This window comes from Aspergillus aculeatinus (assembly GCF_003184765.1).
Source record: "Aspergillus aculeatinus CBS 121060 unplaced genomic scaffold BO66scaffold_11, whole genome shotgun sequence".
In the NCBI taxonomy this organism is placed as follows: Eukaryota; Fungi; Ascomycota; class Eurotiomycetes; order Eurotiales; family Aspergillaceae; genus Aspergillus; species Aspergillus aculeatinus.
Window position 1 is genome coordinate 359277 of NW_020291480.1, and position 13743 is coordinate 373019.

General features: G+C 54.9%; 5 protein-coding genes across 5 annotated transcripts; 2 read left to right on the forward strand and 3 right to left on the reverse strand.

Moving 5' to 3' along the window:
• Positions 1 to 541: 541 nt before the first annotated feature.
• BO66DRAFT_399509 (autophagy-related protein 17) lies at positions 542 to 2200 on the forward strand (the record flags this gene model as incomplete). The annotated part of the gene is made up of 1 exon (XM_025648686.1): positions 542 to 2200. The coding sequence occupies one exon, from the start codon at positions 542 to 544 to the stop codon at positions 2198 to 2200; it is 1659 nt and encodes a 552-aa protein (XP_025506403.1).
• Positions 2201 to 2565: 365 nt separating this feature from the next.
• Positions 2566 to 4563, reverse strand: BO66DRAFT_344704 (serine/threonine-protein kinase RIO1; the record flags this gene model as incomplete). Its single annotated transcript, XM_025644526.1, has 1 exon — positions 2566 to 4563. One exon carries the CDS (start codon positions 4561 to 4563, stop codon positions 2842 to 2844), a length of 1722 nt encoding a protein of 573 aa, XP_025506404.1. The 3' UTR covers positions 2566 to 2841.
• A 4611-nt stretch (positions 4564 to 9174) lies between these two features.
• On the reverse strand, positions 9175 to 10341 carry BO66DRAFT_389873 (GIG1 family protein). The gene is made up of 2 exons (XM_025646882.1): positions 10054 to 10341; positions 9175 to 9847 (listed from the first exon to the last, which is right to left on the reverse strand). Exons 1-2 carry the CDS (start codon positions 10181 to 10183, stop codon positions 9201 to 9203), a joined length of 777 nt encoding a protein of 258 aa, XP_025506405.1. The 5' UTR covers positions 10184 to 10341; the 3' UTR covers positions 9175 to 9200.
• Positions 10342 to 10932: 591 nt separating this feature from the next.
• On the forward strand, positions 10933 to 12417 carry BO66DRAFT_389874 (cytochrome b5 reductase family protein). Its single transcript, XM_025646883.1, has 4 exons — positions 10933 to 10979; positions 11052 to 11125; positions 11200 to 11825; positions 11890 to 12417. Exons 1-4 carry the CDS (start codon positions 10975 to 10977, stop codon positions 12037 to 12039), a joined length of 855 nt encoding a protein of 284 aa, XP_025506406.1. The 5' UTR covers positions 10933 to 10974; the 3' UTR covers positions 12040 to 12417.
• Positions 12249 to 13476, reverse strand: BO66DRAFT_344715 (phosphatidylinositol phosphate kinase family protein; the record flags this gene model as incomplete). The annotated part of the gene is made up of 2 exons (XM_025644527.1): positions 12249 to 13104; positions 13204 to 13476. The coding sequence occupies 2 exons, from the start codon at positions 13474 to 13476 to the stop codon at positions 12349 to 12351; spliced, it is 1029 nt and encodes a 342-aa protein (XP_025506407.1). The 3' UTR covers positions 12249 to 12348.
• Between the last annotated feature and the right edge of the window lie 267 nt (positions 13477 to 13743).

Consider the following 13743-nt stretch of genomic DNA (forward strand, 5'->3'; position numbering starts at 1 on the left):
TACTCTTGTTTTGCCCTGACGCGGGACAGTCGGGCAGTAGCTCACCAAGGTCAGTCGGCCCAGTGCCCAGTCCTCTAACCTCATCCCCCCTGATTCATCCTTCTGCCTTGCTCGGTGACTTTCGATCGACTCCTGAGACAGGGGACTTTTATGACCTATAATGGAGGCTTACACCGCTGTCGCACAGTCAGACCATATCTACCAGTCAGCGTCCATCAAACTCACCGCCAGATGCATAGTTAGCATGGGATTGACGCTCAATATTGGATTAAGGCGTCAACAGACACAAACAAACAGGGGGCGAGACTCAACATATGCTTTATGAGGTGATTGTGTACCAATTTTATCCATTCTCGCGACATATCCTACCTAGGGAACACGTCTCATTGGGTCACTGGTCCTCTGTCTCAGATCTCGCATTCAAGGACCTGTCCAAGCACGTGAAGGAATTCATTAGCCGAGCACTTGTCGCCGTACGAGCTTCTGCTCAACCTTACTCTTTATTCTGTCTTTGATGTCGTGATTTCGTGCCCGGTCCATGATGTCGTCAGCCATGGAATCCTCGGCCGTATCGAACGATGTGCACCCTACGGGCGAGACCGCGAAAGACCAGGAAAGCTCAATTCCGCAATTGGACACTCTTATCTCGCATCTCGTCGCAGCGAAGCGTTCGCTATCTTCTATCAATCATGTCTGGCGAGCCAATGAGATAGTCACTGCCGCTCGTTCCGCATTGGAGGAAAGTGTCATAGTCTCTGCACGTACGGGCTTCCTCCGACGTGGGCTCAACAACCAACTCCGCCTTCTTTACAGCGTTCGGTCCGAGGTGGAAGAAATATCTCTCCGAGGTCGATCGGAGTTTGCCAGCGTTCTGAAGGATCTGGACGCAGCTGATGCCCGTCTCAGAAAGACACTCGGTCTCTTACGAGAGACAATCGTTCATTCTTCCTTCCGGCCGAATGGAGAGGACCAAAAAAGCTTACATGATTTTGTTGATGAACGTGGTGTCGACGAGCTTCATGCGGCGCTGAAGGCTTCAATCGACCGCACCAACGCTGCTCAAGCGGAGCTGGATTCTTCCAACTATGCTTTTGACGATGAGCTTCAGTCGATCAAGAAAGCCCTGGGCAACTACCGCGAGGCTACGAAATTAGCCTCCTCTCGCTCCTCCTCCTCTTCATCGCCGTCTGCCTCTAGTTCTAGCTTACCTAGCCTGTCATCCATGCCATCCATGCTGCATTCGCTGGAAATGCATGCGCAGGAAATGGCCAATTTGCTAGAGTCATTAGTGCGGCACTTCGATCTCTGCGTCACTGCCGTCAAGCATACCGAAGGCGGAGGTGCCGCCGCCCAAAACATCACTGGTGATATGCCGGCTGGTGTTAACGTCAGCGGCCGTGGTGGCCCTAACATTGAGGAAGAAATCAACGCTCATCTAAATGCCCCTCTAGATCCTCTGAGTGAGTCTGGATATCTGGAGATGGTCAACGTACTCATGAAGGATGCTGCTGAGGCGGAGGATGTTGTGATGGAGATCCAGGATCGGATTGGCGAGATGGAATCTGTTCTGGAAAGTCTAGTCTGTAACCGGGATAGTCTATTCTCTATCTACAGTGCAACGACGGACGTCTTTGGTCACATCTCGTCGCTAGCTTCAGCGCGTCTACCCGGTTATATTGCGCAGGCACACAATTTCACGCGTGTATGGAACGAGGAGCATGAACGGATTGACGGCGGTCTTTCGGACCTCTCAGACCTTAATTCACTATATGATGGCTTCCTGGAGGCCTACGACAGCCTCATTCTGGAAGTGTCGCGGCGAAGACATGTCCGGCAACGTGTTGAGAAAGTGCTACGCGATGCGAAGCACAAGCTGGACCAGCTCTATGAGGAGGACGTCAATGCTCGCGAAGCATTCCGAGTGGAGCAAGGTGACTACTTGCCGTCGGATATCTGGCCTGGCATTGGCCGTGAACCCATGCGGATCGAGTTCCGACGCATCCTTGGCGGCCAAGTAAAGAATGGAGATGGAGAGCCATCTGAGGCACCTGATCGTGCTGCCGGCGAGTCCAGCGATGAGCAGCGCCCATCAGCAGCTGAAGAGCCCATCGTCGATGATGAAGTCATCCCTGACCTACCAAAGTTGATCGTTGAGCAAGCTCTCGCTCGCTTGCAGGCAAGGAGCAAGCAAGTCGGCTAGTCGTTGACATCTCATTGACAGAGCTTGAGAATTTGTTTGAAACACAGATCTTGCCCCCCTCCCCTGTATGTTCCAGTCAACCTACATGATGAAATCACCGATAGGCGTTTCTTCGCCCTGACGCACAGAGCCATGTCCTGGCTAGGTGTCCGTATAACATGGACATGAACTTTTCGTTGGATGCATACTCCTGAGCCATGGTCGTCTCTGCGACGTAAGCACCTGCACATTGTTCTCGTTTACCTAGTCCCGTATATGGCTTCGTTTGATGTTCAAAGAGAGCTCTGATAGGTTGATTGGTTCATACTTTGAGGAAATTGATGGAGATAGGTAGTAAATGCTTAAGATATCTTCAGATTTGTGTCCATGCAGAATCCCAAAGTCCTATTCACATTTCCGAACGCTTTCTACGTATGCGTATCTATTTACTCCCAAGTGATCTATATAGACATAGACAACAACCGACCATTACTACCCAGAACGAGACAAGAACGAAACCCGGAGTCATAAAGTATATATCATGAGATCGTGCGTAAGCAAAATGACTTTTTCCCCATCTTCCCAGAGCCAAAGGCGGGTTGACTTCCCAACCCAGAACGATAAAGAGAGTGGATTTAGGAAGTGAGCAACAAGCGAGTTGATCATTTCTTCTTGCGCGAGGAACCCGATACCAAGCGCTTCTTCATGTGCTTGGGCATCTTGTTGGCGCGCTTTTCCCGCTTCTCCTCCTTGACCTTCTGCTTGTGGTCGCGCTTCTCGTCCTTGTCCTCGAAGCGCTTCCCACGGGGCGGCTTGGGCGCAAACGGGTCGACCTCCTCCCCTTCCCCGGACTCGGATCCCTCGACCGAGACGCCACCACCGCTGACATCGGAGCCGGCGTCGCTGGCATCCTCGTCGACATTGTCAGCGGACTTCTTCCCGCCTGCGAGAAGATCCCGGTACACTAGGTCGGCGCCCTTGCCGGCGCGGACCTGCTCGGCGTCGCGCTCGAAGTCGTACACCTGCTCCAGGGTCTGGGGGATGTACTGCTGGCGAAAGACGGCGGTGTCGACCTCATCGCCCTTCTCGGCGCGGGTGGCGTACAGGTGGTCGATGGCGGCGAGCATGGGCTCGACGGGGGTGGGGACGGTGGGGCCGCTGTCCTCGGCGATGATGAACTCGAAGACGGTGCGCTCGGGGAGGACGTCGACGTTCTTGCGGCGGAAGAAGTCGCTGACGTTCTTGATGTCCATGCGCAGGAACTCCAGACTGCGGGGGTGGTCGTGCTCGACGGACTGACTGACGTCGATGATGTGGAGGCGGTTCTTGTGGTAGAGCATGTTGTACTCGCTCAGATCGGCGTGGACCAGGTGGCAGGTCTGGTACATGACGCGCATGTAGCCCAGCAGCTCGTAGTAGATCTCGCGCCACTTGGCGTCCGGGTCCGGGATGTCGAACTCGACGTCCTTGAGGCGCGGGGCGGCGACCCCCTTCGAGTTGCCCAGGAAGCCCATCACCAGCACGTGCAGGCGCAGGTGGATGGGCTCCGGGCAGGGGATGCCCGCGGCGTGGATGCGGCGCAGGTTGCGCATCTCCTTCTCCGCCCACAGTTTCACCATCGCCCGGTTGTTGCTCTTGCTGTAGCCGCCGCGGAAGCGGAACTCGCCCGTCACGTACTTGTCGCGGTCCTTGAACACCAGGATGCTCGTCTTGTAGACCTTGATGGCGCGGTGCACGGGGGTCAGGTCGTCGGCGTTCGGGTACGAGATCGAGTAGTAGACGTTGGCCTCTTTACCGGTCGACAGGCACCCGTGGATCTCCGAGACGATCTCGCGATTGATCATCTGCAGCAGGATCATCCGCGTCCGGGGGTCCAGCACCTGTTCGGAGGTCGCGCGGTCGGCCCGGTCGCCACCGCGGTCCCCGCGGGCGGCCATGCCCGACTGCATGGCGTCCAGCTTGATCTTGCCGGCGTGTTTCGTCAGCGACTTGATCTGGTCGTCGACCAAGGCGTGTGTGTTGACGGTCGGTTTCTGCGTGTTCGTCTTCGGGTAGGTCCACTTGGGGACGTTGGAATCGGCGGCCAGCTCGTTGACCTTCCGTTGCCGATTGTAGGCTTTTGTGAGATCCGCCGGGTTGGAGGAGTTGAAGTCTTCTTCGTTGAGGCCCTCGTCTTCTTCGTCCTCCTCTTCGAAGATGTCGTCGTAGTACTCGTCCTCCTCATCTCCCTCGCCGCCGCCGTTCTGCGCTTCAGGATCTTGCCCCGCCATAGCGGGGAGACTGCCATCAGCGTTCACATACCCTTGATTGGGGATGTAAGTGTGAGCGGGAGTCAGTCCATCGGCCAGACCAGATGCTTGCGCATCAGTGCTTGAAGTCGCCATGGTCGACAAGAAGGAATTCTCCAACACTGGTGGCAGAATTTCCTCGAATTGTTGCCTCCCAAAAAAATGATTGAACAATTGCGGATTGGGAAAAAAATAGCCGGCGGGCCGGGTACCTTGAGTGCGGGCCCCAAAAGTGGACGGTCACCGCCCGGCAGAAACCCCGCGGCTCTCAACGCGCGTTGCGAAGAACACCGACAATATCGGGTCGTTTGTCACGCGTGCTTTCGCTCGCATAGCTCACCACCCATTCGTCGCAAGTGTCATCTAAACTCCTGGTGGTCGTCATTAGATCCTCTCGCCGCCCCAATCAATATTTAACTAGGGTGCAGGCTCTTGTGAATCTTCTTGTCTGTGGTTGACGCGTGATGACTTGGTCGTTGTAATCGACTGCCATTGTTTCTCGTGTCTCATGCGCGCCAATTCGTCAAGATGTACGTCAAACAGATTATCATCCAGGGCTTCAAGAGGTAAGAGATCAGATTATTGGTTCTTAGGCCAGAGACGCCTAGCTAAAGGAGAATTTACCACCACAGCTACAAGGACCAAACAGTCATTGAACCGTTCTCGCCGAAACACAATGTGATCGTGGGTCGCAACGGATCCGGCAAGAGTAACTTCTTCGCCGCCATCCGCTTCGTTCTCAGTGATGCCTACACGCACCTGGGTAGAGAAGAGCGCCAGGCGCTCCTTCATGTACGTGGCTTCGGGAGCAACTCGCTCCCCTCCCACCGTCGCGCGCGCGCGAGCGAAAGCTGACAAGTCAATAGGAAGGATCGGGGTCCGCGGTGATGTCGGCGTACGTGGAAATCATCTTCGACAACTCGGACGACCGATTCCCCACCGGCAAGCCTGAGGTGGTCCTTCGTCGCACGATCGGCCTGAAGAAAGACGAATACACCCTCGACCGTAAGAACGCCACCAAATCCGATGTGATGAACCTGCTTGAGTCGGCCGGTTTCTCCCGGTCCAACCCGTACTACATCGTGCCCCAGGGTCGCGTGACGGCCTTGACCAACATGAAGGACTCTGAGCGCCTCAATCTCCTCAAGGAAGTCGCCGGAACCCAGGTCTACGAGGCCCGCCGGGCGGAGTCGCTGAAGATCATGCACGAGACGAACAACAAGCGCGCCAAGATCGACGAACTTCTGGATTTTATCAACGAGCGTCTGGCGGAACTCGAGGAGGAGAAGGACGAGCTAAGGAATTATCAAGAGAAAGACAAGGAACGCCGATGCTTGGAATACACCATCTACTCTCGTGAGCAGCAGGAGATTGCCAGTTTCCTCGACAGCTTGGAGGAGCAAAGGCAGACGGGCGTTGAGGACACTGATATGAACCGCGATCGCTTCATCCAGGGAGAGAAGGAAATGGCGCAAATTGACTCGGAGATCGCCGAGTGCAAACAGCAGATCGAATTCCTGAAGGTCGACAAGGCTCAATTGGAAGACGAGCGTCGCGAGGCTTCTAAAGCTCTCGCGCAGGTTGAGCTGCAGGCCAAGTCTCTGTCCGACAACCAGGCTGCCGCTCTGGCGCTCAAGGCACGTCACGATGAAGATCTCAAGACCGTGCAGGAGGCAATCCAGGAGCGTGAGGCAGAATTGCACGAGCTTCTACCCCAGTTCAACGCTGCCAAGGATCAGGAGGAGACTGTCAAGGCCAAGCTCACCGAAGCAGAGACGGCACGCCAACGGCTGTATGCTAAGCAAGGTCGCAACTCCCGTTTCCGCAACAAGAGTGAGCGCGACAAGTGGCTCCAGACAGAGATCAAGGAGAATTATGCTTCCATTTCCTCAGTCCAGGACGTCATGGCGCAGACGCAGGAGGATATCAAGGAGCTTGAGAATGAGATTGCGCTTCTCGAGCCGGAGACTGAGCGCTTGCGCAAGATGATTGATGGCAGAGGAGACACTATGCAGTCCGTGGAACAGCTGGTTCAATCCGCCAAGGATGAGAGGGACCGTTTGATGGACCAGCGAAAGGAGCTGTGGAGAGAAGAAGCCAAGCTGGACTCGATTCTGTCGAACGCCTCGAACGAAGTGGAGCGCGCGGAACGCAATCTATCTCAGATGATGGACCACAACACAAGCCGCGGTATTGCGGCCGTCAGACGGATCAAGCGCCAGTACAATCTTGAGGGAGTATACGGTACCTTGGCGGAACTCTTCGAGGTCAGTGATCGATATCGGACCTCCGTCGAAGTCACAGCGGGTCAAAGTCTCTTCCACTATGTTGTCGATACCGACGAGACTGCCACGAAAGTCTTGGAAATCCTCCAGCAGGAGAAGGCTGGCCGAGTCACATTCATGCCTTTGAACAGGCTACGAACCAGACCCATCAACATGCCCAGAGCAAGCGACACGATCCCCATGATTGAGAAACTCCAGTTTGATGCGAAATACGAGAAAGCTTTCAACCACGTCTTTGGCAAGACCATCATCTGCCCGAACCTGCAGGTGGCTTCACAGTATGCCCGCAGCCACGGAGTCAATGCGATTACGCCGGAGGGGGATCGTTCTGACAAGAGAGGTGCCCTTACTGGTGGTTTTCACGATTCGCGGCAGTCAAGACTCGATGCCGTGAAGAACTTGACAAAGTGGAGAGATGAGTATGAGAACAAGAAGAGCCGCGGGACCGAGATCCGAAAAGAATTGGAGCAGCTTGACCAGCTCATCACGAAGTCCGTAGGCGAACTGCAGAAATTGGAACAACAGAGACACCAGGTGCAGAACAGCAGCGGGCCGATGCGACAAGAGCTGAAGGCCAAGCGCGATCTTCTCCAGAAGAAGACCGACAACCTGGAAGCCAAACGCCGGGCTATCCGCAACATTGAGAACAATTTGGCTGCCTTGTCTGATCAAGTCAGTGCTTTCGAGGCAGAACTGAAATCACCGTTCCAGAAGGCGCTCAGTAACGAGGAAGAAGCACGCTTAGAGACCCTCAACAACACTGCGCAAGAGTTGCGACGTCAATACCAAGAGCTGTCCAGTCAGCGTAGTGAGCTCGAGGCTCGTAAGTCGGTTCTTGAGGTGGAATTGCGGGAGAACCTTAACCCTCGGTTGGATCAGCTCATCGGCCAGGATATGGATATGGCCGACGACGATGGGCAAGGCAACCTAAAGGAGACACAGCGGGAGATGAAGCGCCTGCACAAGGCCCTGGAGAAGCTTGCTCAACGACTGCAGCAGGTGGATGACTCGATCGACCAGGCTACTGCTCGTGTTTCCGAGCTCGAGCAGCGGAACGCCGAGACTCGCCGTGAACTCGAAGAACTGGCCAAGTCCATCGAGAAACACCAGCGTCGCATGGAGAAGAGCATGCAGAAGAAGGCGGCTTTGACCAAACAGGCGGCTGAATGTGCTGCCAACATCCGCGACCTGGGTGTGCTACCGGATGAAGCGTTCAGCAAGTACAAGAACACGGATTCGAACACGGTGGTCAAGAAACTGCACAAGGTCAACGAAAGCCTCAAGAAGTACTCTCACGTAAACAAGAAGGCCTTTGAGCAGTACAACAGCTTCACCAAGCAACGTGAAACGCTGACGAGCCGAAGAGAGGAGCTCGAGGCATCCGAAAAGTCCATCGACGATCTGATCACCGTCCTCGACCAGCGCAAGGACGAGGCCATCGAGCGTACCTTCAAGCAGGTTTCGCGCGAGTTTCACAATGTCTTCGAGAAGCTTGTCCCGGCTGGCCGTGGGCGCCTGATCATCCAGCGCAAGACGGACCGCGCTCTCCGCCAGCCCGACGACCTGGAGTCCGAGGACGAGGAGAACCGCGAAAGCGTGGAAAACTACATTGGGGTTGGCATCAGCGTCAGCTTCAACAGCAAGCACGATGACCAGCAGCGGATCCAGCAGCTCAGTGGTGGACAGAAGAGTAAGGCCCTCTATCTCTAATACCGTTTTCTTTGCCAGTCGGCTAACCCTCTCCACTAACAGGTTTGTGTGCTCTCGCCCTGGTTTTCGCGATCCAGGCCTGTGACCCGGCCCCCTTCTACCTCTTCGACGAGATCGACGCCAATCTCGACGCCCAGTACCGGACGGCCGTCGCGCAGATGCTCAAGTCCATCTCGGACTCCACCAACGGCCAGTTCATCTGCACGACCTTCCGGCCGGAGATGTTGCATGTGGCCGAGAAGTGCTACGGCGTCAGCTTCCGGCAAAAGGCCAGTACGATCGACGTGGTGTCGAGGGAAGAGGCGTTGAAGTTTGTGGAAGAGCAAAAGACATGATCAGTAGGGTGGGGTGTTGGTTTCCGGAATGGGTTTATTTTCAAGGGAGCAGGCGCATTTGCTGGATTTTTCTTATTGTGGCAGTGGCAGTGACACTATTTACATAGTTTGATGTAGAGGGAGCATTGATTATTTCCTCGACGATGTCATCTTCCTTTGTTTCGGTTGTTGTATTGTCTAAGCTCGTCGCTTATGTATGCTTTGTTTAGAGATGTACGATTCCCAATGCTATGTAGGTTCGGTCGAGGATTTTCCATTAGTGGTTCCAGCTGGGGTATGCGCCAAACGCGACAAATCGTTTACTTTACTGGCAGTACATACCGATGGCATGGATATATATCTTCTATATGCATATTGCCCTTCCACCCCCCTCCCCCCTTCCATTACCCATGGAGGACAAATATCAATGCTGCGGCGGCCCCTCCCCCGTCCACTCCAACAAGATCGTCTCCGGCACATCCCGCACCAGGACATGGATATGCTCGAGACTGCGCACACTCTGCAGAGCGGTCCAATTCTTGAACCAGAGCACACGGTCGCGCGGCGAATCCGGGAATAGCCCCGCGCCGCCGCCGCGCTGCTCCGCCGCCAACCGGCCCACGAACGTGCGCAGCACGAACCCCTCGATCAGCGCGCGCGACTCGGGCGTCAGATCCCCGTCGTCCGGGTTCACGGCCACGGGCGTGCGGAGCCAGACGACCAGGTGCGTGATCCCCGGGCTCAGGCCGTAGGGCCAGTCGTTCCGCAGGATCTTGTAGTCGGCGGGGTCGGCGAAGGGGGTCGGGTTGTTGTAGGGGAAGACCGGGCCGCTGTCTGCTGCGGTAGGCGTTGGTCCTGGCTTGTTGTTGTTGTTGTTGTTGTTGTTGTTGTTGGTGGTGGTGGTGGTGTTAGTGGCGGGGATGGTGCTGGTGTCCGGCAGCGCCCAGTGCAGTCGCTCCTGGCAGATGTAGTTGGTGATAGAGCCGTATTTTTGTTTTGTGGAGGCGGACCACGACAGGTAGCGGTGCAGGTCGGAGGGTTTCCGCTTGAGGATGCCGAGATCGTTGCGCGCTTTGGGGTTTGCCGAGGGCCGTTTGAGTTAGTGGTTGGTGGTTACTTGTTCCGGGGGAGGGAAATGCGGAATTGGCGGGATTGTGGTTGGGGGAGAGGGGATTAGGGGGGAGAGGGGAACGGAATGAGGGGTAGTAGTAGGATTTGATAGGGATGGTGATAGAGAGTAAAAAATGCGATCTCTAGATATCAGAGAATGCACACACCTATGATGGATTTGAGATCCTCCCAGTCGTGGAGTTTAAATTCTTCATCAGTCTGCGCGAGGACCTGACGATCGACCTCGGTTAGGTTGAATGCTGGGGGCTCTTCGGCCGGGTTGGTGTCGATCGTCATGGCTGGAAGAGGATGTCTGATTTGGAAATGGAGGGGAGAGGGGGGAGAGGGGAAGAAATCTATGAATATGGAGTATGGGGTATGGAACTAAAGGAGAATGGCGAAAGAAGAATGGAGATCGGAATTGTTGAACAAGATAGGGAAAATCAGGGTCGGAGCTTGAAGGTGGCGTGAGGGGGAGATGGATCTACTGAGTAAGAACTGGAACGGGTTTCTTTACCCCAAGTGAAGAAGAGGGAAAAGGAATCCCCAATAGGGCTGGATTTCGCGCTGGCCTGGGAGTGTGTTGTTCACAACAGCTCAATAGACGTATTGTTTAACCTGTACAAGTCGACAAATTCGATTATTTCAATGTAATGTATTATACCCTGTATAGTTAAACTCAATAGAAAGGTATTATTCTCTTGTGTTGGAGTTCTGTACATGTTTTGTATATCTGCTCTTCATCTAAGTTATTTTTCTTGCAGTAAACATATTCAACAGACTTCAAGGAGGTTATCGAGTTAACTTATCGTTTATCGATAAGCAGCCGATCCGGAACCCATTGAATTACCCAATCGGGAATTCCCCCCTCCCGTGACTTGGGATTGCCGCTGTTTTTACCGTCACAAAACATTGAGTCTCCTCTTGCCGGCTGTCCCTTTACCGACTCACCTTTATTTCTGACTTTCCTCCTCCTCCGCCTCTTCTTCCTTCCCCCCATCCCTCCTCCTCCCTCCTTCCTCCCTCCTTCCTCCCCCCCTCCCATTCGGTTGTCACTTTATTCTCAACTTATCGGAGGAGCCGCCATTATGAGGTTTGTGGCCTTCAAGCATTTTCTCCACAATGCGCATGCCATTGGCGACAGACAGAAACTAATCTTGACCAGTTCTTTCTCGGCCCTTGTTCCCTTCGCGGTCGCGTTGGCTGCTGTTTTCCTCGGCTGGAAGCTGTTCAGCAACAGTGCGTTCATCACTACAAGCTTATTCGATTTGACTTGAATGATCAAGTTGCTGACCCGACACCGCATTCTCCAGAGCAGCGCAAGGTCCTAAACCCCACTGAGTTCCAGCACTTCACCCTGAAGGCAAAGACCGACATCTCCCACAATGTGACCATCTACCGTTTCGCTCTCCCCCGCCCCACCGATATCCTGGGTCTGCCCATCGGCCAGCACATCTCTCTCGCTGCCAACATTGAGGGTCAGCCCAAGGAGGTTGTCCGCTCCTACACCCCCATCTCCTCCGACAACGAGGCCGGCTACTTCGATCTCCTGGTCAAGGCTTACCCCCAGGGTAACATCTCCAAGTACTTGACTACCCTGCAGGTCGGTCAGACCATGAAGGTCCGCGGCCCCAAGGGTGCCATGGTCTACACTCCCAACATGTGCCGTCACATTGGTATGATCGCTGGAGGTACCGGTATCACTCCCATGTACCAGATCATCAAGGCTATTGTCCGCAACCGCCCGCGCAACGGTGGCAACGACAACACCCAGGTCGACCTCATCTTCGCCAACGTTAACCCTGATGACATCCTCATGAAGGACGAGCTGGAGCAGCTGGCCAAGGAGGACGACCGTTTCCGCATCTACTACGTCCTCAACAACCCCCCCGAGGGCTGGACCGGTGGCGTTGGTTTCGTCACCCCCGATATGATCAAGGTTCGTTGCACCCGTCGGTCGATCCAATTCGGTTCACGTGCTCACAACACTTCTTTGACTACAGGAACGCCTCCCTGCCCCTGCCAGCGACATCAAGATCCTCCTCTGCGGTCCTCCTCCCATGGTCAGCGCCATGAAGAAGGCCACCGAGTCTCTTGGTTACACCAAGGCTCGCCCCGTCAGCAAGCTCGAGGACCAGGTCTTCTGCTTCTAAGCGGTTCGCGCCTGGGTTGCAGTGTCTTGTATTCGTCTCGCGATCGGCTGGACCGGTGCCTGAGTGCCGGTACCTCCACACGCTATAGATATGATAGAACGTTACATCATGAAAGGTTGTATCATTGGTTATCTTGGGGTTGCAGATCTACGGTGTTATGAGTGAATGCGCAAAAGCGAAATCTACCTAAAACGAAACGATATTGACGGGGCCAATTTGCACTTGGTCTTTCAAACGATATGATCTTATCATAAATTCTCTGTGCACGGGTATAGACATTATGAGTGGTATTAAGTTCTCTGGCTAGACTTACTCCTGTACTTCGATCATGGCTTTCACCATGGTCAGAAACTTCTTCCTGTACTCATCTGGCGTGGTTGTAATGGTCATTGGGCCCTGGCGCCCAATTACATTGAAGGTCTGAATCACTCCTGTCATGGCCTGAGCATGCAGCTTGTGCCTGGCCCAGAAGAAATCCAGGATGACGGCGCGGTACTTCCACTTCCCATCGGCGGATTCGAGCCCAATCCGCCACGAAACGGGTCTCCCGACGATATCCGGCGTCGAGGAGGCCGGGAAGCGGACCAGATACAGCGAGTAGTCCACCGCGTTGGCGTCCTCGAGGAACTGCGTGTCGGCCTCGACGGTCTGCATCAGGGCGACATACGCCGACTGGTTTATGCGGACCTTGTCATCGAAATTGTCGGCGATCTTGCTCAAGGTGGCCTTGCTGACCAGCGGGTCGGGCACCAGATCCCGCTCGGGGAAGAAATAGTCAACCGGCTTCAGGTCGTAGGTCTCCCACCGATCCCCCGCGGGATCCGTATCCCGGCCGCAGAGCAGGTTCTCCATGATGATGTGGTGGGCGGGGGTGGTACCGACTAGATTCCCGATCGTCCAGTACGGCGAGTAGACGTAGTCGGTGATCCACACCAGCAGGGACTCCGGATGCTCCGTCATGTACCTGTAGTACGGATCGAGCAGTTCCTCGCGGAAGAAGGAATGTTCGAAATGTCGCGGCAGGCTTTTGACCAGAAAGCGGGAGTTGGAGGTGCTGAAGAAGGTCTGATTGCGATTGCGGCAGCACACGTAAAAGTTAGCCTTACGCATCGAAAGCAGAGACACTAAGACCAGAATTCAGAAGGGGGGGGGAGAAGCGCAGACCGATCCCGAGAGACCCAGGTCGCCCATCGGCTTCAAGGGCACAGTCTTCTTGCTATCATTGCGGAAGCTGGCCTTGTACTCTTCCTCGTCGATCTGCCAGACCTCGCTGCGCAGCTTCTGGAATTGCACGTGGCCGTACCGGATGAGTTTGATGTAGAAGATGGTGAAGAAGGCGAGGAATCGGCCGACGACCGTCTTGCGGAAGCTGGCTGGGTCGCGGAAGATCGCGCGCTGGATGGACTTGGACAGGGCCGCGTGGCGGCTGTTACCCATTTTGGTGGCGCGGGTTGTGGGCTGAAGTGTTGTGGGAGAGGGGGTTGGGATGGTGACAGTGCATCATGAGGTGGTCGAGTGGTCAGTACAAGTGAAATCGTGTTGATGAACTCGCAGTCGAACAGGTGACCATGGGGAAGGCCGCTGCGCTGAAGGAGTGACGTCAGGAGAGGCTATACTGACTTGGGCTATGACAGGAGTAGGGCTTCCCCAAGGGCTGGCGAAAGTCACGTGAACTGTGATCAGTCATGTGACAAATGATCAATT